This window comes from Nomascus leucogenys, chromosome 7b, assembly GCF_006542625.1.
Source record: "Nomascus leucogenys isolate Asia chromosome 7b, Asia_NLE_v1, whole genome shotgun sequence".
Taxonomy (NCBI): domain Eukaryota; kingdom Metazoa; phylum Chordata; class Mammalia; order Primates; family Hylobatidae; genus Nomascus; species Nomascus leucogenys.
This window is the reverse complement of record NC_044387.1, coordinates 6,566,131-6,588,201: the sequence shown is the minus strand read 5'-3', so window position 1 is coordinate 6,588,201 and position 22,071 is coordinate 6,566,131. Positions and strand designations below refer to the sequence as shown.

General features: G+C 47.1%; 1 protein-coding gene across 1 annotated transcript in view; it reads right to left on the bottom strand.

Annotated features, from left to right (window-relative positions):
• The window catches only part of SULT4A1 (sulfotransferase family 4A member 1), a 37,915-nt gene extending 32,522 nt beyond the window's left edge, over window positions 1–5,393 (bottom strand). The window contains exon 1 of the mRNA XM_003281405.3: window positions 5,115–5,393. Within this exon, the coding sequence (XP_003281453.1) occupies window positions 5,115–5,283 (169 nt within the window). The 5' untranslated portion in view covers window positions 5,284–5,393. The remainder of the gene's footprint in view (window positions 1–5,114) is intronic.
• Between the last annotated feature and the right edge of the window lie 16,678 nt (window positions 5,394–22,071).

Here is a 22,071-nt window from a genome sequence, read left to right as displayed (position 1 = left end):
TACCTCTACAAAAATACAAAAAATTTGCCAGGTGTGGTGGCGCACACCTGTAGTCCTAGCTACTTGGGAGGCTGAAGCAGGAGGATTGCTTGAGCCCAGGAGGTCGAGGCTGCAGTGAGCTATGATTGCATCACTGCACTCCAGCCTGGGCAATAGAGTAAGACCCTGTCTCAAGAAAAAAAAAAAAGAAAGAAAGAAAGAAAAAGAAACTATGGCCAGGCACTGTGACTCACACCTGTAATCCCAGCACTTTGGGAGGCCAAGGCAAAAGAAACTATGGCCAGGCATGGTGGCTCACACCCATAATCCCAGGACTTTGGGAGGCCAAGGCAGGAGGATTATTTAAGCCCAGGAGTTCAAGACCAACGTGGTCAATATGGCAAGACCCCCACCCCTACAAAAAATTAAAAAATTAGCCAGGCATCATGGCTCATGCCTGTGGTCCCAGCTACTCGGGAGGCTGAGGTGGGAGAATCACTTGAGTCCAGGAGGTTGAGGCTACAATGAGCACTCCAGCCTGGGTGACAGAACAAGACCCTGTCTCCAAAAACATAAAAATAAAGATAAATAAGTAAAAGAAACTATGCAAGCCAGAAGACACAGGAGGATCATCTCTAGAGTTCTGAAAGATACTACAGGGGAGGCCTAGGAAGAATGTTTAGCCCCTCATTTAACAGACAAGTGGACTTGAAGATGGGAAGTCATCAGGTAATCAGAGGGCAACATGGGGGAAAGGAGACATGAGGGGAGGGGAGCAACATACTGGACAAGAGGAGCAGACAGTTCCCCATGGCTGGTGAGCAAGGAGGTGGAACAGGTGGAGTCCAGGTCACAGAAGGGCAGGCTAAGGGGGTGAATGCTGCCTGGCAGCAATGGGAGCCGGTAAAGAACTCTAAGCTGGGAGTCCCCAAGTTAGACTGGTGTTTCTAGGAAATCAGTCTAGCTACCAAGTGAAGGATAAGCCGAAGGGTGACTCAGGAGGAGGCCACTGCAACACTCCAGGTGAGAGGGGAAGAATCCTAAGACTGTGGCAGGGGCTGAAGGAGCCAAAAGATCTGAGAGCTGCTTGCGGGGCAGATGCACCCACTTGTAGAAGCCAAGTAACTAGGGCATGGGGGAGGAGGAGTCATTGCTGTCTGGGAAGAATGAGAAAGGAGGAATCCAAGACGAGGCCCTGGAGCTCAGACAAGCAGACTCAGGGTCTCTTCCTGTTCAACCAGGGCCAACTACTCAGGAGGTTGTGCTCCCAGCAGCCCCATCTCCTTCCACCTGAACCCTGAGAGTCGTTCTGCAGGCTTTCACCTCCCAGCCCGGTTGAGTGATGGGGAGAAATGTGCCCATGCAGACCCAGGACACTTGCTTTGCCACCCCCTTCCCCAGGTCAAGCCTCCTATGTGTAACAGCCGGAAGACAAAGGGGAAGGGATGAGGGAGCAAGAGGAGAAGGATGGGGGAAAGAGGAACTTCTAGGTTCTTCTGGTACAAAACCACATGTTCCATTCTTCAGGCCTCTGCATTCCCTCATAGGATGCAGGTAACTCACCACACTGCTGTGAAACGCTTTGTTACCCTGTGTGGTAAAGCTCAAAGGGTTCTGCATGCTCCCTGATCTCAGAACAAACTGGTAACCCAGGAAGCGCTAGCAGGTGCTAGCTCCCACCCCAATGCCTCTCTTACCCCTTCCTGTGGGTGGTTTCTCTCCAGGGTCTACACTCGGTGCTGATACTACCCCAGTCCTTTGCCCTCCCGGGGCCCTCATTTTCATGTCTATAAAAAGGAAATGATCACAAGAGCACAGGGCCATCCTGAGGATCAAAGTGGGTAGAGGGCGAAACAGCATCTGTAATGGGTAATCCAACCAACCTGCCTCCTCCTCCATGCAGTCTCCCAAGATCCTCCTCTTCAGAACCCTCATTCCCAGGATATTTACCTGACCCTGAGAACAGCCACCCCGGCTTGTCAGTTAACTTTTCAGCGTTAGGATTCTGGCTTTCCCCATGTCACTGCAAGTGCCACAAGGTCACCATCACCTCATGCCCAGCCCTTCTGAAACCTGTCTCTCCCAGGCACAGTGACACACACACCAAGAAAACTAGGACATCCATCTAGCCTGGGACCTGCACACCATGAGTCTCCCCTCAGCTTCAACCCCTGAGTTGTCTGAAAATTTAAGGCTTAAATGAATCAATCTGGTCAAATCCTCTCATTTTTAATGAGCAACCTGAGGTTCAAAGAAACCAGGTGGCTCACCCATACCCGGGCCCAGAAGCTTCTGTCTGCATCAGTGAGAATGCGCACACACTTCAGGACTGGCTGGAACCAGGGGGGGAATAAAATCAGGGCAGTGGGTGCTCTGGCTGAGCCAAGGACCGTATTTCAAAGCCCAAGCTCCATGACTTTGGGGCTGTGCCCCCTCGGGGACGAGCACCCGATTCAAATCAACCTGTTGACAAAACCAGTGGCAGTGATTGCATCAAACCAACAACACACAGGGACAAAATGTTTTCACATACACAATCGGATTTAATACAACCACTGTCCCAGGACCAAATACGCTGTAAGAATGAATAGGAACAAAGTCAGTGATCAACAAAAAGGTCCTTCTCAGAAGACACAATGGGCTTCTACCGTCTGGATCACGGTTTTACCTGGCGCTGTCCAGCAGAACTTTCAGCTGTGATGGGAACACTCCATATCTGTGCCACCCAATACGGCAGCCGCTAGCCACATGTGGCTACTGAGCAGCTGAAACATGGTGATGCTACTGAGGAACTGAATTTCCACTTTTACTTCATTTTAACTCATTAGATGTAAGCAGCCGCCTGTGGGCAGAGGCTCCTACGCTGGAGAGCACAGTCCTAACCCGCCATCTAAACTAGAATGTCACAAGCACAAAAAGAATCCGAGCAAGCAGCACGGGGTTGTGGGAAAAAATACCGGACAGGAAGCGAAGGCCAGGATCTATCATTGCCTTAGCCACCAGAAAGCCCCCACCATCCCTGTGAACCCCAGTTTCTCCATCAGCAGAGGGTGGGAAGGGGCTGAAGAGGGACCAGGCCCTTCCGGCTCTGACCACCTGCAAGTTCGTTAGGATCTCCTGGACCTGGGCACTGGGTTCCCTGCCATGGCAGGTGAAGGGGGCAGCTGTTAGTCCTGGCTACTTGCCCCAACCCCAGCACCAACCATGTCTCCCCTATCAGACTGAGAGCTCACTAAGGACAGGCACCAGATGGGGCCTCTCTCGGCCTCCCCAGCCCCTAGCAAAGCATCTGGGCACAACAGGTGTTCAGGGCTTAAAAGTCAGCATTAACCACGAGCCTTTCCGGTATGTGTCTGGACCTGGGCTAAGCGCTCTCACCCGCCATTTTGCTCATCCTCACAGCCACACATCAGTGGGCCGAGGTGGTCTCTTCTCCCTCCGCAGAGACCACAGCTCAATGGGATTCTGTGATCTGCCCAGGGTCACTCTGCTGGTAAGCAGCAACTGCATTCAAACCCAGGACTTCCAACTCCGAAGCCAGGTTCTTAATGTGTAAGCACTGATGCCTGCTACAAATCCATCCCCAGTAGCAGATGGAAGGAAAGGAAAAGAAAATATGAACTGGGCTACCTGAAGTCCACTTGGAGGGGCCTCAGAGAAGTGACACAAACCTCAAAATCCCTAAGTGGCTGAGACTTCCAGCATTTTAAAGCCTACTAGAAAGAAGGCTGGGTCCCCCTCCTTCTTGGGCCCTCATGGTTTTCCAAGGGCAACGGGGCACCCGTAAGGCAGGGGAGAGGCCGGCTGTGGACCAGGAGACCTAGCTAGACCTGACCTCTGTCCCTCAGCAACGGTGTGACTCCGAACAATTTGTGCCTTCTCTGAGCCTCTGAAAAAAAGGTGTAAGAATCCCTCGCAGATTAACAGTGGTAGAGCACTTGGCCCGCAGGACTTAATGAGTGGCCACAGAAGCCAACGACATGCTAGCCATTCCTAAAGCATTCTAGGTCCCACCCCATGCGGCAACTGGCATGTGCTCAAGAGAGCAGCCCATCGAACGCTCTGTTCTCCCACCAACACTCTCCACTGAGAGCCCCTACTCCAATCTTCCTCAGAAGAATGTCAGGGACCTGCCCTCAGGTGACTGGAACTCCATACAGCTACAACAGCCAAGCCTACAGCTTTTCCTGAAACTGCCCGACTGCTGGTCCGGCATGACCTTAGAGCCAGACACCTAAACCACGCTGTGTCTGCCTCAAATACAGTGGCAACAAGGGAACCCCTAGGGCATGTTTAGAGAACAGGAAAGCTGCTACCTTCTTTCCCTACAAACCTCAGATGGGGTACTATACAATCTCCTACCTCAGGTCTGGAAACAGACCAGCCTAGCTTTAATTCCCAGGTCAGCCACTCACCAGCTGAGTGACCTTGGACCAGCCTCTTCCCCTCTCTGAGCCTCTGCCTAGACTGTAAAGTGGGAATGACCACCACTAGCTCACAGCTGTTATTGTGAATGTGACGTCAGTTAATGCTGGGAAATGTGAATGCCCCAGGTCCTGCCTCGGTGACGGAGGCAGCCCTGAAACAAGAGAATGTACAAGCAAGGCACTCCAGGCGGGGGATGGTCCCATCCCCCACCCGGAGCCCACGCTGGAAAGGAGGGACGTTACGTTTCCACGTTGAAAGCCCTGACGCCCATGTTATCTCCCTTCCCAGGTGAACACCAGGACTTTGCACTCATCAAAGGTTGGGCAGGATTCAGGAACAGACAGGTTGAGTGACCTGTCCAAGGTCACACAGCCAGCCAGGTAAAGGGAGAAGCAGGGATGGGTGGCGGCCCTGGGCCCATCCTCCTGCAGCGCCGGCCAAATAGGCTCCATCTCCACGGAACGGGCCGCTCCCGAAGGTCTCTGACCTTGGTTTCCCCAGGTGAGACCCAAGCCCCTTCCTACCCCCACCCCACCCCACCCCGCCCCGCAGGGATCCGAACATCGGGAGAGCGGTGGGCAGGGCGGGGGCGGCGGCGAGGGCGACCACCCGGCCTGGCAGAAACCCCGGGCGCGGGCGCGGCGTCTACGCGGACGCGCTGCAGGGCCGGGGCATGGCGTGGCGGGCGCGGTCGCCGCGGGGCTCACCGGACTTGGGGTAGGTGACGATCCACACGTCGCTGGGCCGCACCGGGAAGTTGGCGATCTCCTCCATCTTCCCGCGGCAGAAGGGCGGCAGCCGCACGCCATGGAACTCGAAGTACTTGCTCTCGAACTCCCCTGGGGTGCTGGGGGTCTCGGCCTCGCTCTCCGCCATGCCGCCGCCGTCGCCGCCGCCTCCCGGCTCGCAGCCCGCACGCGCCCGCGCCCGCGCCCGCGCCCCGCACACGCTCGCGCCCCACCGGCGCGCGGCGGCAGCTCCGCAGGCGTGACGTCATGGCGCCGCCCGGCGCGCGGCGGAGGATCCGCGGGTATGACGTCATGGCGCCCCCGGCACGCGGCCGCGGCGCTGCACGGGCCTGACGTCATGGCGCCGCGGAGCCGCGTCCTCCCCGCTCCGCCCCCGGCCGCGGTCACCCATCCGCTCCCGGGGCTGACAGAGACCCTGGCCCGCGGTTCGCATCCTCCTCAGTCGTGCGTGCGTTCATTCCGCTCATGGCTTCTGTCACTCAGCAAGCGCTCAACACAGACGCATGAGATACCCTGGCTGGAAGGCCCTGAAAGGTAGTCATCTATTCAACACGTGCTTAGCGCGCTCCTGATCTGTGCCAGGCACTGGGCCAGGCCCCCGACACGCGTCAGGGTAGAAGCAAGCAGAAGCCTGGCCCTGTTGGAGCTTACATTGGTAAATAACCAAGATAATTTCAGGTAAATGTTAGGTGCTATTAAAAATATGCGTCTTCGCCAGGTGCGGTGGATCACGCCTGTAATCCCAGCACTTTGAGAGGTCGAGCACTGGCGGATCTCCTGAGGTCAAGAGTTCGAGACCAACCTGGGTAAACGGTGAAACCGCATCTCTACAAACATACAAAAAAAAAAAAAAATAGCAGTGAGCTATGAGCTTGCACCACTGCACTCCAGTCTGTCCAGTCTGGCCAACAGGACGAGATCTTCTAAAAAAAAAAAAAAAGGTATGGGCCACCTTGTCCAGCCAAAAAAAAAAAAAAAAAGGTGCTTTTTTTTTTTTTTTTGAGATGGAGTCTCGCTCTGTCGCCCAGGCTGGAGTGCAGGGGCGCGATCTCAGCTCACTGCAAGCTCCACCTCCCGGGTTCACGCCATTCTCCTGGCTCAGCCTCCCAAGTAGCTGGAACTACAGGCACCTGCCACCATGCCTGGCTAATTTTTTGTAATTTTTTTTGTTTTAGTAGAGACGGGGTTTCACCATGTTAGCCAGGATGGTCTCAATCTCCTGACCTCATGATCTGCCCACCTTGGCCTCCCAAAGTGCTGGGATTACAGGTGTGAGCCACCTCGCCTGGCCAAAAAGTGCTTCTTAATATCCCATGAGTAGGGGAGGGGAGTGTTGGGTTGCAAACTCCAGGACCCCAGATCTATGGAGAAAAATTACAAAAATATACATTTAGTAAGGCACTTCTTGTACAAACTATAATTTGAGAGCAACCGAGTTCTAGAGATCTCAGTGCAACCCCTTGCCAGTCATGCACTCAACAGACATATATGAAGCACCTACTAACATGCCTGGGGAAGCACAAAGATGAAAACAACACAGCCTGCTCTCATGCTCTGCAGCCGATCATCATCAGCTGTGTAAAGGAAAAGAATGATTCCTCCCTCTAAGTAGTGTAGTCAGGAGGATGGAAGGAGTTTACACCAACAAGAATCTGGAGCAGAGTGGATGGACGGGACATATTCCTACTCTCTCCTTCTTACTGTAGAGTGAGACACGTGCATTCTGACAACAAAGACATACACATGGGCTGAGAGGCATAGGCCATGTGTACACAGCAGACAGAGAGGAAACAGCAATTAATCCTGACTTGGGAAGCTTGTGGATGTCTTTCCAAAAAAGAAAGAGAACATTCCAAGCACCCAGCCTTTATTCAGAATAGTTAGGCCAATGGCAAAAGGGCATCTAGCCAAAAGCTAGAGGGATTGAGTGAATGAATGAATATCCTGATGTTTCAGGTGACGGTTCTCACTGTGAGAGAAGGAAGATGTAAGTGGGGAATGCGAGAAGGCAGGGAAGAACTCTATGGTATTGGATTGGAAATGGAGGTATTGACATGAGTTTATGATATTTTTAAATTCCTATTTCTTATATTTGCTGGAAAAGCCTTTAGGCAATGATATCTCAATAATAGTAGGCATACCCACTGCCCAGATCTTTGCTATATACTTCCCTCACCAAATGAACCTGGGGTTTCTTGGAGAAAAAGCCAACTCCAGGGCAAGGAAAGTACAAGATGAGCCTAAAACGTCTTGTTGAGTCTTGAACTCCTGCAAGTTCAAAAATGTTGGGAATAGGTCAGAAGGACACAGGGTATAGCATGAAAGTATTACCATAGGTCAAATGAGAAATTGATTTGAGCATGTTAGACAAAAATGGGAAACAACCCACATACCCAACAGTAGAATAGATAAATTGTGATATATTCATACAATGGAATACTCACAGTAATTTTTTTAAAAAAGGAATGTAACTGAGAAGAATGTCACAGTCAAAATGATGAACAAAATAAGTCAAGCACAAAAAAATGGTATGTCATATGATTCTATTTATATACAGTCAAAACCAAGCAAAACTGATTTATAGTGATAGAGGTGAGAATAGTCTTAACCTGGGACATTGGAAAGAGGGTTGACTGGGAGCAGACTCAAGGGTACCTACCCTCCATAGTGTTGGAAACAGCATAGCTTGCTCTTAGTGGCGGTTACATGAAGATATAGACATAGATGAAAGTACAGACATGGACATAGATGCAGGCCCTGCTTCACGGATACGCAACCAGGGGAGCCACACAGGGTTCTGTGCTCAGAAGAGCCCCACGCTTTGGAATTTAATGGTCTGGGGTCACCATCTTGAAATTGTTGCATTTATCTTTGAGTTTGTTTTGTAAGTGAGGTCTGGTCAAAATTAGCTGGGAGTGGTGACGTGCACCTGTAATCCCAGCTACTCAGAAGGCTGAGGCAGGAGGATCGCTTGAACCTGGGAGATGGAAGTTGCAGTGAGCCGAGATCGCACCACTGCACTCCAGCCTGGGTGACAGAACAAGACTCCAGACTCCATCTAAAAAAAAAAAAAAAAAAAAACAAATTATTCTTCCCATATGAGTGGGCAGCATTTAATGTGTTAATTTGTTGAGGGCTTGTATAGAACAAAAAGGTAAAGGAAAGTTGAATTTGCTGTCTGCCTAACTACTTCAATAGGAACATCGATCTTCTCTTGCCCCCAGTGCTCCTGGTTCTCGGGCCATCAGAACTGGATCACATCTACAGCAGCAGATCTCCTGCTCTCAGGCCTTCACACTATACCACCGGCTTTCCTGGGTCTCCAGCTTGCAAAGGGTAAATCATTCCCAGCCTCCACAATCATGTGAGCCAATACCTTATAATATATCTCTTTCTATAAACATATATGAAACTAGGGGTCATATATAGTAAGTGCATATATATATATGTATTTGTCTTGTTTCTCCAGAGAACCCTAAGACACCACCTTAACCAGGTGATCAAAATAAATGTTACCAATGCCATGGCAAACTGACAGCATGAGCCACCAGTTGTGATACACTGAAAAGGACACAGAGTCACTTACATGGTATTCCTACGAAAAACTCCTATCCTGATCCTGAATCTAATAATGAGGAATGAATACAAAACTAAGGGACATTTTATAAAACAACTGACTCATACTCTTCAAAGATGTCAGTGTCACAAAAGACAAAAGAAAAAAATGCTGAAAGGACTGTTCCAGATAAAAGAGACCGAGTTATTATCAACTAAATACAACGTGTGATTCTGGGTTCGATATGGGATCATTTCTTTAAAGCCATAGTGAGCCAGCCATGATGGTTCATGCCTGTAATCCCAGCACTTTGGGAGGCCGAGGCGGGTGGATCATCTGAGGTCAGGAGTTCGAGACCAGCCTGGCCAACATGGTGAAACCCCGTCTCTACTAAAAATATGAAAATTAGCTGGGCATAGTGGTAGGCACCTGTAATTCCAGCTACTTGGGAGGCCGAGGCAGGAGAATTGCCTGAACCTGGGAGGCGGAGGTGGTGAGCCAAGATCGTGCCACTGCACTCCAGCCTGGGTGACAGCGCGAGACTCTGTCTGAAAAAAAAAAATGCCATAATGGACATTAATGGGATAATTTGCAATATTCGAATATAGACTCTAGATTAGATAATATTCTATTTTAAATTTCCTAAATTTGAAAACTGCACTGTGGTTATGTAAAAATGTCCATTTGCCTCAGAGGTACATGTGGAAGTATTTGGGGGTGAAGAATCATGATGTCTGCCATTTACTTTCAAATGGTTTTACAAAAATAAAACGACAATTAGAACCCTAATGCAAGCACATATATGTATATACATTGAGAGCGAGAAAGAAAATGTGGGAAAAGCCACAACTGGTGAATGTAGGTGATGATATATGTTCATTGTATAGTCATTTTCTATTTTGCTATAATGAATTACCACAGACTCAGTTCTGTAAGTCAGAAATCTGATGCTGGTACCACTAGACCAAAAGGAAGGTGTCAGCAGGACTGCATTCCTTTCTGGAGGATCCAGGGGAGAACCTATTTCCTTGCTTTCTTTAGCTTCTAGAAGCCACCCACATTTCCTAGTTCATGGTCTCTTTCCGTCTTCAAAATGGCAGACACAGTCTTTCTCACATCGTATCACTCTTTTTTTTTATTTGTTTATTTGAGACAAAGTTTCACTCTTGTTGCCCAGGCTGGAGTGCAGTGGCACAATCTCGGCTCACTGCAACCTCTGCCTCCCGGGTTCAAGCGATTCTCCTGCCTCAGCCTCCTGAGTAGCTGGATTATAGGCATGCACCACCACGCCCAACCAATTTTGTATTTTTATTAGAAACGGGGTTTCTCTGTGTTGGTCAAGCTGGTCTTGAACTCCCAACCTCAGTTGATCCACCTGCCTTGACCTCCCAAAGTGCTGGGATTACAGGCGTGACCCACTGAGCTCGGCTGTATCACTCTTACATTGACTTTTCTTCTGCCTCCATCCTCCACTTTTAAGGACCTTTGTGATTACATTGGACCCACCCAATAATCCAAGATAATCTCCCTATTTTAAGATCAGCTGATCAGCAACCTTAATTTCATCTACAGCCTTAGTTTACCTTTGACATATAACATAACGTATTCACAGGCTCCGAGGACTGGAATGTGGACATCTTTGGAGGACTGTTATTCTGCCTACCACAATTGCAGTAAACTTTTCTATAGGTTTAACTTTTTTTCAGAATAGAAACCTAAAGAAAAACCTTTATTATCAGAAAATCCCTAGGAATTTGCAAAATGGCTGCTAGAACTAATAAGTGAGTTTAGCAAGGTCATAGGATACAAGGCCAACAAATAAAAACAATCCTATTTATACATACTAGCAACAAACAATCAGGAATTGAAATTTTAAAAATACCATTTTTAATACCATTAAAAACTATTAAATACTTATATGTAAGAAAATATGCACAAGATTTGTATAGCAAAACCTACAAAACATTAGTGAGAGAAATGTTTTAAAACTTAAAGAAATGGAGAGCTATACCCTGTTCATGGATTCAGCATTGTTAGGGTGCCCATTCTGCCCATTCTCACTTTTTTTTGTTTGTTTGAGACAGTCTCGCTCTGTCACCCAGGCTGGAGTGCAGTGACGCGATCTCGGCTCACTGCAACCTCTGCCTCCCAGGTTCAAGCGATTCTCCTGCCTCAGCCTCCTGACTAGCTGGGATTATGGGCATGCACCACCATGCCCAGCTACTTTTTTTGTATCATTTTTAGTAGAGACAGGGTTTCACCATGCTGGCCAGGCTAGTCTCGAACTCCTGACCTCATGATCTGCGTGCCTCGGCCTCCCAAAGTGCTGGGATTACAGGTGTGAGCCACCGTGCCTGGCCTCCTCACATTTATCTATAGAGTCAGTGCAATTCCAGGCAAAATCCCACTGGACTCTGCTGTTGAAATTGACAAGCTGACTCAAATTTATGTAGAAAAATAGGCCGGGCGCGGTGGCTCACGCCTGTAATCACAGCACTTTGGGAGGCCAAGGCAGGCAGATCACCAGGTCAGGAGATCAAGACCATCCTGGCTAGCATGGTGAAACCCTGTCTCGACTAAAAATACAAAAAATTAGCTGGGCACGGTGGCAGGTGCCTGTAGTCCCAGCTACTGGGGAGGCTGAGACAGGAGAATGGCATGAACCTGGGAGTCGGAGCTTGCAGTGAGCCGAGATTGTGCCACTGCACTCTAGCCTGGGCAACAGAGCGAGACTCCATCTCTAAATAAATAAATAAATAATAAAAATAAAGAACCTAGAATAGGTAAAATAATTTTTAAAAAGAAAGCAAAGTTTGAGGGCTCACACTACCTGATTTAAAGACTTATTATAAAGCTGCTTACCTTAACACTGTAAATCAAAACAATATGTAACTGACATAAGAATAAACATGTAAATAAATGGAACAGAATAGAAAGCTCAAAAATGTACCCAAACGTCTATGACCAATTGTTTTTTGACAAGATATCCTTAAAGAGCAGAAAGCAGTAACTTCTCATGAGCCGAAAATGTCCATCAAGGCCTGAGCCTTTGAATAGAGAAAACCTCACCACTGCATAAGAAGGGGCTGGATAGCGCTTTGTCCAGAAGAGGCTCTTCTTCAGTGAGGTTAATCTAGTAGATCTCCAAATCTCAGCCCTCTGAGATCCATTCCCAAGGCTGCTGAGGCAGCAGGGAAGGCAGGTCGCTGTCCGCGGTGCTGAACGCACAGCTTCCCCCTTATCCTCCTGCGCTTCCATCCTGGCACGCTGGGTAACCACAACTCCCGATGCCCCTGATTTTCCTTTGTTATGTTCTATCTTGGGGCATCTTTTCCTATTTCTATGTGCTATCTTTTTCTTAATAGGAGAAAAGGCATACAAATTTAATGTGCATACACGGGAGCCTTCAGAATGAAGACCCAGCTTCCCCATGAGTTACAGAATCTTACATACCATTTTGAGGTTACAGAAACAACAGGAGCTTAGATTCTGGTAAAACAGATTATGAGAGGGGGAAAGAAGCTTGACTAGCAAAGGTGTCCTTGTTAGGTGGATGAAGCCTCCCTTGGAGAGAATAGATGGTAAAGATGTGAGAGTCCCAATCGCTCTTGGATCTGGGGAAAGAATAGAAAGGTGGGGGAGGGGAAGGGCATGGCAGCATTCATGGAGATTCTCTACAGATGCAAATTTCCCCACTTAAGGCAGTTTTGCAAGGCCGCTTCTGTCAAGATGACCAAGTGGCAGCCATTTCAAAATATGTCAAAGAAATATATTTTGATGTAAAATATTTTAATTTCCTTCAATTCCCCACTTTGAAACTTCAAACAAATTTCACATATCAAAAGCCAAGCTAGGATGGCTGCAGTGGCTTGCACCTGTAATCACAGCACTTTGGGAGGCTGAGGTGGGAGGCTCACTTGAGCCCAGGAGTTCGAGACCAGCCTGGGCAACACAGCAAAACCCCATCATTTTTTTTTTTTTTTCTTGAGAGGAGTCTCGCTCTTTCACCCAGACTGGAGTGCAGTGGCGCGATCTCGGCTCACTGCAAGCTCCGCCTCCAGGGTTCACATCATTCTCCTGCCTGAGCCTCCCGAGTAGCTGGGACTACAGGTGCCCGCCACTACACCTGGCTAATTTCTTGTATTTTTAGTAGAGACGGGGTTTCGCCATGTTAGCCAGGATGGTCTCAATCTCCTGACCTCGTGATCCACCTGCCTCGGCCTCCCAAAGTGCTGGGATTACAGGCGTGAGCCACCGAGCCCGGCCCCATCTTTTTCAAAATAGAAAAAATTGACCAGATGTGGTGGCACACACATGCCCAGCTACTCAGGAGGCTGAGACAACAGGACTGCTTGAGCCTGGGAGGTCAAAGCTGCAGTGAGCCGAGATCATGTCCCTGCACTCCAGCCTGGGTGACAGAAAAAAAAAAAAAAAAAAAAAAAAGCCAAGCTGATAGCTTTGGAGAGATTTCGGTTAGAGGTTGTTAGATTGAGATAGAGAAAGGCGGGGGGGAAGACAAATTGGATAAATAGGTGCAAATTGAAACATATCGTCCCATACTGTCAGAGGCATTCAAACCAGGGTGACTCCCTTTTGAATAGGGGCTGGGTAAAATAATGCTGAGACCTACTAGGCTGCATTCCCAGGGGGCTAGACATTCTTAGTCACAGAATGAGATAGTAGGTCAGAACAAGGTACAGGTTACAAAGACCTTGCTGATGAAACAGGATGCAGTAAAGAATCTGGCCCTTGAGGCCGGGCGCGGTGGCTCATGCCTGTAATCTTAGCACTTTGGGAGGCCAAGGCGGGCGGATCACTTGAGGTCAGGAATTTGAGACCAGCCTGGCCAACATAATGAAACCCCGACTCTACTAAAAATACAAAAACTTGGCTGGGTGTTGTGGCACACGCCTGTAATCCCAGCTACATGGGAGGCTGAGGCACCAGAATAGCTTGAACCTGGGAGGCAGAGGTTGCAGTGAGCCAAGATCATGCCACTGCACTCCAGCCTGGGCAACAGAGTGAGATTCCATCTCAATTTAAAAAAATAAAAAGGGCCAGGCGCAGTGGCTCACGCCTGTAATCCCAGCACTTTGGGAGGCCAAGGAGGATGGATTGTCTGATGTCAGGAGTTTGAGACCAGTCTGACCAACATGGCGAAACCCTGTCTCTACTAAAAATACAAAAATTGGCCAGATGTGGTGGTGTGTGCCTGTAATCCCAGCTACTCAGGAGGCTGAGGCAGGAGAATTGCCTGAACCCAAGAGGCAGAGGTTGCAGTGAGCCGAGATCTTGCCACTGCACCCCAGCCTGGGCAACAGAGCGAGACTCTGTCTCAAAAAAAAAAGCTGGCCCAAACCCACCAAAACAAAGATGGTGACAAAAGTGACCTCTGATCGTCCTCATTGCTCATTCTACACTAATTGTAGTGCATTAACATGCTAAGAGATGCTATGGCAACATGAGGAAGTTACCCTATATGGTCTAAAATCTTCTGTAATGAGCATCTTTGTCCTGAGAATAGATCAGTTCAGTTAAACATCCATGTCTCATTCCAGGAGGTGGGGTTAAAGATGGGCTAGTCCTTTACATGTGATGTAGGCAATCAGATTTTTTTCTTTTTATTTTGAGATAGGGTCTCACTCTGTCACCCAGGCTGAAGTGCAGAGGCACAATCATAGCTCACTGCTGCCTCACCCTCCTGGGCTCAAGCAGTCATCCCACCGCAGCCTTCTGAGTAGCTGGGACTACAGGTATGTGCCACTACATGCAGCTAATTTTCTTTTTTTTGTATGGGTCTCACTATGTTCAAGACCCAGGCTGGTCTTGAACTCCTTGGCTCAAGTGATCCTCCCGCCTCAGCCTCCCAAAGTGCTGGGATTACAGATGTGAGCTACTGCACCTGGCCAGCAATCAGATTTCTAATAAGGGACATTTCTGTTGTGAACCTTAAAGTATCTGAGACAGTCTTAATCAATTTAGAAAGTTTATTGTGCCAAGGTTAAGGACACATCCATGACACAGCCTCAGGAGCTCCTGAGGACATGTGCCCAAGGTGGTCATGGTGCAGTTTGCTTTTATACGTTTTAGGGAGACATAAGGCATCAATCAATACATGTAAGATGTACATTGGTTTTAACTGGAAAGGTGGGACAACTTGAGTGGGGAGGTGGATCAGGGCTTCCAGGTCTTAGGTAGGTTTAAAGGTTTTCTGATTGGCAGTTGGTTGAAAGAGTTATTATCTGAAGGCCTGGAATCAATAGAAAAAAATGTCTGGGTTATAATAAGGGGTTGTGGAGACCAAAGTTTTATCATGCTGATGAAGCCTCCATGTAGCAGGCTGTAGAGAGAATAGATTGTAAATGTTTCTTCTCAGCCTTAAGGTCTCTGTTGATGTTAAATGCTGGTTGGCTTTTCCTGAATTCCAAAAGGGAGGAGGGCATAATGAGTCATGTCTGACACCCACTTCCCATCATGGCTTGAGCTACTTTTTCAGGTTAGCTTTGGAGTGCCCTTGGCTCCGAGGAAAGAGTCTGTTCAGATGACTGGGGCAACTTCGAATTTTATTTTTGGTTTACACTATAGAAACAGAAGAAAAACAAAGGTTAACTTTGGTGCAGTCCGTTTCTAGACTAGTTTTTTTAGAGTATGTAAACCAAAAATAAAATTCTAAGCCCCCCATCCCCCAAACCACCTGAACAGACCCCCCTCCTCTTGGTCAAGAACATTCCAAAGCTAACCTGAAAAGCTATTTCAGGCTATGATGGGAAGTGGTGGTCGGGCATGCCTCATTATATCCTACCCCCTTTTGAAATCACAGATAGAAAATATTCTTTTTTTTGACATTTCTAGTAGCTTTATTCATAACAGCAAAAACTGGAAACAAAGTATTAATATATTCATTCATTGAGCAAATGGTTAAACAAACTCTGATACATCCACACTATGGAATACTATTCAGCGGTAAAAAAGGAATGAACGATTGATAAATGCAACAACCTGGATGAATGTCCAGAGAATCATGCTGAATGTAAAAAGATAAGCCCCAAAGATTACATACTATATTATTCCATTTATATAATATTCTTGAAATAACAAAATTACAAAAATGGAGAATAGATGAGTGGTCGTTATGGGTTAAGGAGAGGGTGGGAGCAAAAGGGAAATGAGTGTGCCTATGAAAGCAAAACATGAGGGACCCTTGTTGATAGATCACTTCACATGGAAGTGATCTATCAATGCCAGTATCTTGGTTGTGATATTGGACTATAGTTTTTTTAAATGTTTTATTTCCATAGGTAACTGGGGAACAGGTGGTGTTTGGTTACACGAGTAAGTTCTTTAGTGGTGATTTGTGAGACTTTGGTGCACCCATCACCTAAGCAGTATACACTGCACCCAATTTGTAGTCTTTTGTCCCTCACCCCCTTAGAACCCTTTCCTCCTGAGTCCCCAAAGTCCATTGTGTCATTCTTAGGCGTTTGCATCCTCATAGCTTAGCTCTTACTTATGAGTGAGAACATACAATGTTTGGTTTTCCATTTCTGAGTTACTTCACTTAGAATATAGCCTCCATTCAGCAGAGCTTTCAGTGAGCCGAGATCGCGCCACTGCACTCCAGCCTGGGTGACAGAGCAAGACTCTGTCTCAAAAAAAAAAAAAAAAAAAAAAAAAAAAGAATATAGCCTCCAATCTTATCCATATTGCTGCAAATACTGCAAATACCGTCAATTCATTTCTTTTTTATGGCTGATGGCTGAGTAGCTTTCCATCATATATATACACCACAGTTTCTTTATCCACTCATTGATTGATGGACATTTGGGTTGGTTTCACATTTTTGCAATTGAGAACTGTGTTGCTATAAACATGCATGTGAAGTATCTTTTTCATATAATGACTTTTTTTCCTCTGGGTAGACACCCAGTAGTGGGATTGCTAGATCAAATAGTAGTTCTACTTTTAGTTCTTTAAGGACTTTCCACACCGTTTTCCATAGTGGTTGTACTAGTTTACATTCCCACCAGCTGTGTAGAAGGGTTCCCTGTTCACCACATCCATGCCAACATCTATTATTTTTTGATTTTTTGATTTTTTTATTATGGCCATTCTTGCAGGAGTAAGGTGCTATTGCATTGTGGTTTTGATTTGCATTTCCCTGATCATTAGTGATGATGAACATTTTTTCATATGTTTGTTGGCCATTTGTATATCTTCTTTTGAGATTTGTCTATTCACGTCCTTAGCCCACTTTTTGATGAGATTGTTTTTTTCTTGCTAATTTGTTTGCATTCATTGTAGATTCTAGATACTATTCTTTGTCAGATGAATAGATTGGGAAGATTTTATCCCACTCTGTGGGTTGACTGTTTACTCTGCTCATTGTTCCTTTTGCCATGCAAAAAGCTCTTTAATTTAAGTCCCAGCTATTTATCTTTGTTTTTATCGTTTATTTGCTTTTAGGTTCTTGGTCATGAAACTCTTGCCTAAGCCAGCGTCTAGAAGGGTCTGTCTGATGTTATCTTGTAGAATTTTTTAGTTTCAGGTCTTAGATTTAAGTCTTTGATCCATCTTGAGTTGGTTTTTGTATAAGGTGAGAGATCCAGTTTCATTCTCCTACATGTGTTTTGCCAATTATCCCAGCACCACTGTTGAATAGGGTGTCCTTTCCCCACCTTATGTTTTTGTTTGCTTTGTCAAAGATCAGTTGGCTGTAAGTATTTGGGTTTATTTCTGGTCTATGTGTCTATTTTTATACCAGTACCATGCTGTTTTGGTGACTATGGCCTTATAGTATAGTTTGAAATCATGTAATCTGATGCCTCCAGATTTGTTCTTTTTGCTTAGTCTTGATTTGACTATGTGGGCTCTTTTTTGTTTCCATATGAATTTTAGAATTGTTTTTTCTAGTTCTGTGAAGAATTATAGTGGTATTTTGATGGGAATTGTATTGCATTTGTAGATTGTTTTTGGCAGTATGGTCATTTTCACAATATTGAGTCTAGCCATCCACAAACATGGGATGCATTTCCATTTGCATGTGTGGTCTATGATTTCTTTCAGCATTGTTTTGTAGTTTTCCTTGTAGAGGTCTTCCACCTCCTTGGTTAGGTATATTCCTAAGTTGTTTTTGTTTTTGTTTTGTTTTGTTTTGTTTTGTTTTGCAGCTATTGTAAAAGGGGTTGAATTCTTGATTTGATTCTCAGCTTGGTTGCTGTTGGTGTATAGGAGAGCTACTGATTTGTGTACATTAATTTTGTATCTGGAAATTTGCTGAATTCTTTTATCAGTTCTAGGAGCTTTTTGAAGGAGTCTTTATGGTTTTATAGGTATACAATCATAACATCAGCAAACAGCAACCGTTTGACTTCCTCTTTACCGATTTGGATGCCCTTTATTTCTTTCTCTTGTCTGATTGCTCTGGCTAGGACTTCCAGTACTATGTTGAAGAGAAGTGGTAAGAGTGGGCATTCTTGTCTTGTTGCAGTTCTCAGAAGGAAGAAAAGCTTCTTTAAATCTGATAGGAAATATTTACAATCTATTCTCTCTGAAGCCTGCTATCTGGAGGGCCCAGAAGACAGGAATATGTAGGAAAGTTTCAAACTTCCTAGAGACTTGTTGGATGGTTTGGGCCAAAATGCTGACAGTGATATGGACAGTGAAATCCATGCTGAGGTGGTCTCAGATGGAGATGAAAAACTTCATGGGAACTGGAGCAAAGGTGACTCTTGCCATGCTTCAGCAAAGAGACTGGTGGCATTTTGCCCCTCCCCTAGAGATCTATGGAATTTTGAACTTGAGAGAGATGATTTAAGGTATCTGGTGAAAGAAATTTCTAAACAGCAAAGTGTTCAAGAGGAAGCAGGGCATAAAAGTTTGGAAAATTTGCAGCCTAATGATGTGATAGAAAAACCCCATTTTCTGGGGAGAAATTCAAGCTGGCTACAGAAATTTGCAAAAGTAACAAGGAGCCAAATGTTAGTCATCAAGACAATGAGGAAAATGTCTCCAGGACATGTCAGAGAACTTCATGGCAGTCCCTCCCATCACAGGTCCAAAGGCCTAGGAGGGAAAAATGGTTTCCTGGGCCAGGTTCAGGGCCCCCCTGCTGTGTGCAGCCTTGGGACTTGGTGCCCTGAGTCCTAGCCACTCCAGCTGTGGCTAAAAGGGGCCAATGTACATCTCAGGCCATTGCTTCAGAGAGTGCAAGCCCCAAGCCTCAGCAGCTTCCACATGGTGTTGGGCCTGCTGGTGCACAGAAGTTAAGAACTGAGGTTTGAGAACCTCCACCTAGATTTCAGAGGATGTATGGAAAGGCCTGGACGTTGAGGCAGAAGTCTGCTGCAGGGGTGGGGTCCTCATGGAGAACCTCTGCTAGGACAGTGCAGTAGGGAAATGTGGGGTCAGAGCCCCCACACAGAGTCTCCACTGGGGCACTGCCTAGTGCAGCTGTAGGAAGAGGGCCACCATCCTCCAGACCCCAGAATGGTAGATCCACCGATAGCTTGCACTGTGCACCTGGAAAAGCCACACACAACACCAGCCTATGAAAGCAGCAAGAAGCAGGGCTGTACCCTGCAAAGCCACAGGGGTGGAGCTGCGCAAGGCAATGGGATGCAAAGCTGCCACCTCTTGCATCAGTGTGCCCTGGATGTGAGACACAGAGTCAAAGAAGATCATTTTGGAACTTTAAGATTTAATAACTGCCCTGTTGGATTTTCGACTTGCATGGGGCCTGGAGCCCCTTTGTTTTGGCCAATTTCTCCCATTTGGAATGCATGTATTTACCCGATGCCTGTACCCCCATTGTATCTAGGAAATAACTAACTTGGTTTTGATTTTACAGGCTCATAGGCGGAAAAGACTTGCCTTGTCTCAGATGAGACTTTGCACTTGGACTTTTGGGTTAATACTGGAATGAATTAAGACTTTGGAGGACTGTTGGGAAGGCACGATTGCGTTTTGAAATGTGAGGACATGAGATTTGGGAGGGGCCAGGGGTGGAATGATATGGTTTGGCTGTGTCCCCCCCCAAATCTCAACTTGAATTGTAGTTCCCATAATCCACGCATGTCATGGGAGGTACCTGGTGGGAGGTAATTGACTCATGGGAGTGGTTACCTCCATGCTGTCTCATGATAGTGAGTGAGTTCTCATGAGATCTAATGGCTTTGTTAGGGGCTTTTCCCCCTTTTGCTCAGCACTTCTCCTTCCTGAAGCCGTGTGAAGAAGGACATGTTTGCTTCCCCTTCCGCCGTGATTGTAATAAGTTTCCTGAGGCCTCCCCAGCCCTGCAGAACTATGAGTCAACTAAACCTCTTTCCTTTATTTATTTATTTATTTATTTATTTATTTATTTATTTTTGAGACGAGAATTGCTCTGTCACCCAGACTGGAGTGGTTCAGCGGAGCAATCTCGGCTCACTGCAACCTCTGCCTCCCAGGTTCAAGCAAGTCTCCTGCCTCAGCCTCCTGAGTAGCTGGGATTACAGGTGCCCACCACCATGCCAAGCTAATTTTTATATTTTAAGTAGAGGCAGGATTTCATCATGTTGGCCAGGCTGGTCTCTAACTCCTCACCTCAGGTGATCCACCCACCTCAGCATCCCAAAGTGCTGGGATTACAGGTGTGAGCCACCACGACCAGCCAACCTCTTTCCTTTATAAATTACCCAGTCTCAGTTCATAGCAGCATGAAACAGACTAATACACCAGGACATAGGGCTGGGGCAGAGATCACTTTACTAGCATCACGTGATTCCAGCTACAGATGGGCATATAACAGCCCCCTTCCCACAGATGACATAGAGCAAGTCTGAAGCACAGGGCACTGGCTCAGACAGGTGGTCACACCAATGGGGTGGTCCCCAAGGACACCAGTGCTCAGGAACCACAGGCCCCAAGCACACTCCTGCCAAGACAGGTCTAGGTCAAGATTAATTACATTAGAATCTCTGCAGAAGAGCCCTGAGCATCAGTACTTTGACCCAGAATTCTAGTATCCAGACAGCAGGAGCACAGCCTGCCCTGGGCTTGAATGCAAACTTCACCATTGAATGTATAACCTGAGACAAGGAACCTCAGCTCTCTTAGCCTCAGATTCCTTGTCAGTTTAATTTACTATGGGTCACCCCCATCCTACATTTACACTTGCACTTTCCCTTCCAGAATGACCTTCCTGCCAACCCAAATTCTAGTATCCATAAAGACCCAGTTCAGAAACCAGTTCCTCTGTGGCTAATCCCGTCCTGAAATCATTTCTCCTTCCCCTTACATGGTGGCATTTATTACATGTGTTATGGGCTTGGAGAGGAGCTGGAGGCTCTTTAGAAACCAGCTAGTCCAACCCATGACTTTCAAGACAAGAAATTGAGGAGCTGATCAAGGAAAAGACTTGCTCAGTGTCCTAGAGCAGGTGCACAATGAAGCTGTGATAGTCGGGGATCTTTCTGCTGCCTGGAGCACAGACGGGCATTTCCAGATCAGCCACTTGTCTCTCTGAGCTTCAGTTTCCTCACCCATGAAATGGGGAGGATAATGCCTACCTCTCAGGGTTACAGTGAGATTTAGATGATGGGCTTTGTAAACTGCAAGGTGATGTGTACTTGTGAGGGTTGCGTTACCCGTTACCTCCATGGAGATAGCATTAGAGGCATAGGAGCTCCTTGGGGAAGGGATCTGCCTCAGGCAGCAGGAAACACCCAGCACGCAACCGGTACTCAGCAAGCCAGGCAGGGAGGCTTGTAGCCGGCCCAGGAATGTGGTCCACAAATGGGAGCCATAGCTGCTCCAGGGCTCCAGGGCTCAGAGAGGTTTCTGGCTGGGATACCAGGGGAAAGAAGAGGGTGGAAGACCCAGAACTTTAGCAGACTTGGTGGGAGACCATGATACAGGGGCCAGAGAGAGCTCTGACATCGCACAGGTCTGGACTCCAGTGGCAACTCTTCTGTGTTTTGCCTGGACTACTCTCTACCCAGGGGCTGATGTGAGGCTCACAGGAGGCCCCCAGTGGGTGACACACCCAGTCTGGTGCCCAGCACACTATGAAATGTAATTAACACACCTTCACTCCCCACTGCCCCTTTCTGAGCAGTCATCTCCGTCATTTGATATAGTCTGCAGTAAGCACTTAATTTTTTTTTTTTTTTTTTAGACAGAGTCTCACTCTGTTGCTCAGGCTAGAGCACAGTGGCACGATCTCGGCCTGCTGCAACCTCCGCCTCCCGTGTTCAAGAAATTCTCGTGCCTCAGCCCCCCAGGTAGCTGGGACTACAGGTGCCCGCCACCATGCCTGGCTAATTTTGGTATTTTTAGTAGAGACGAGGTTTCACCATGTTGGCCAGGATGGTCTCAATCTCT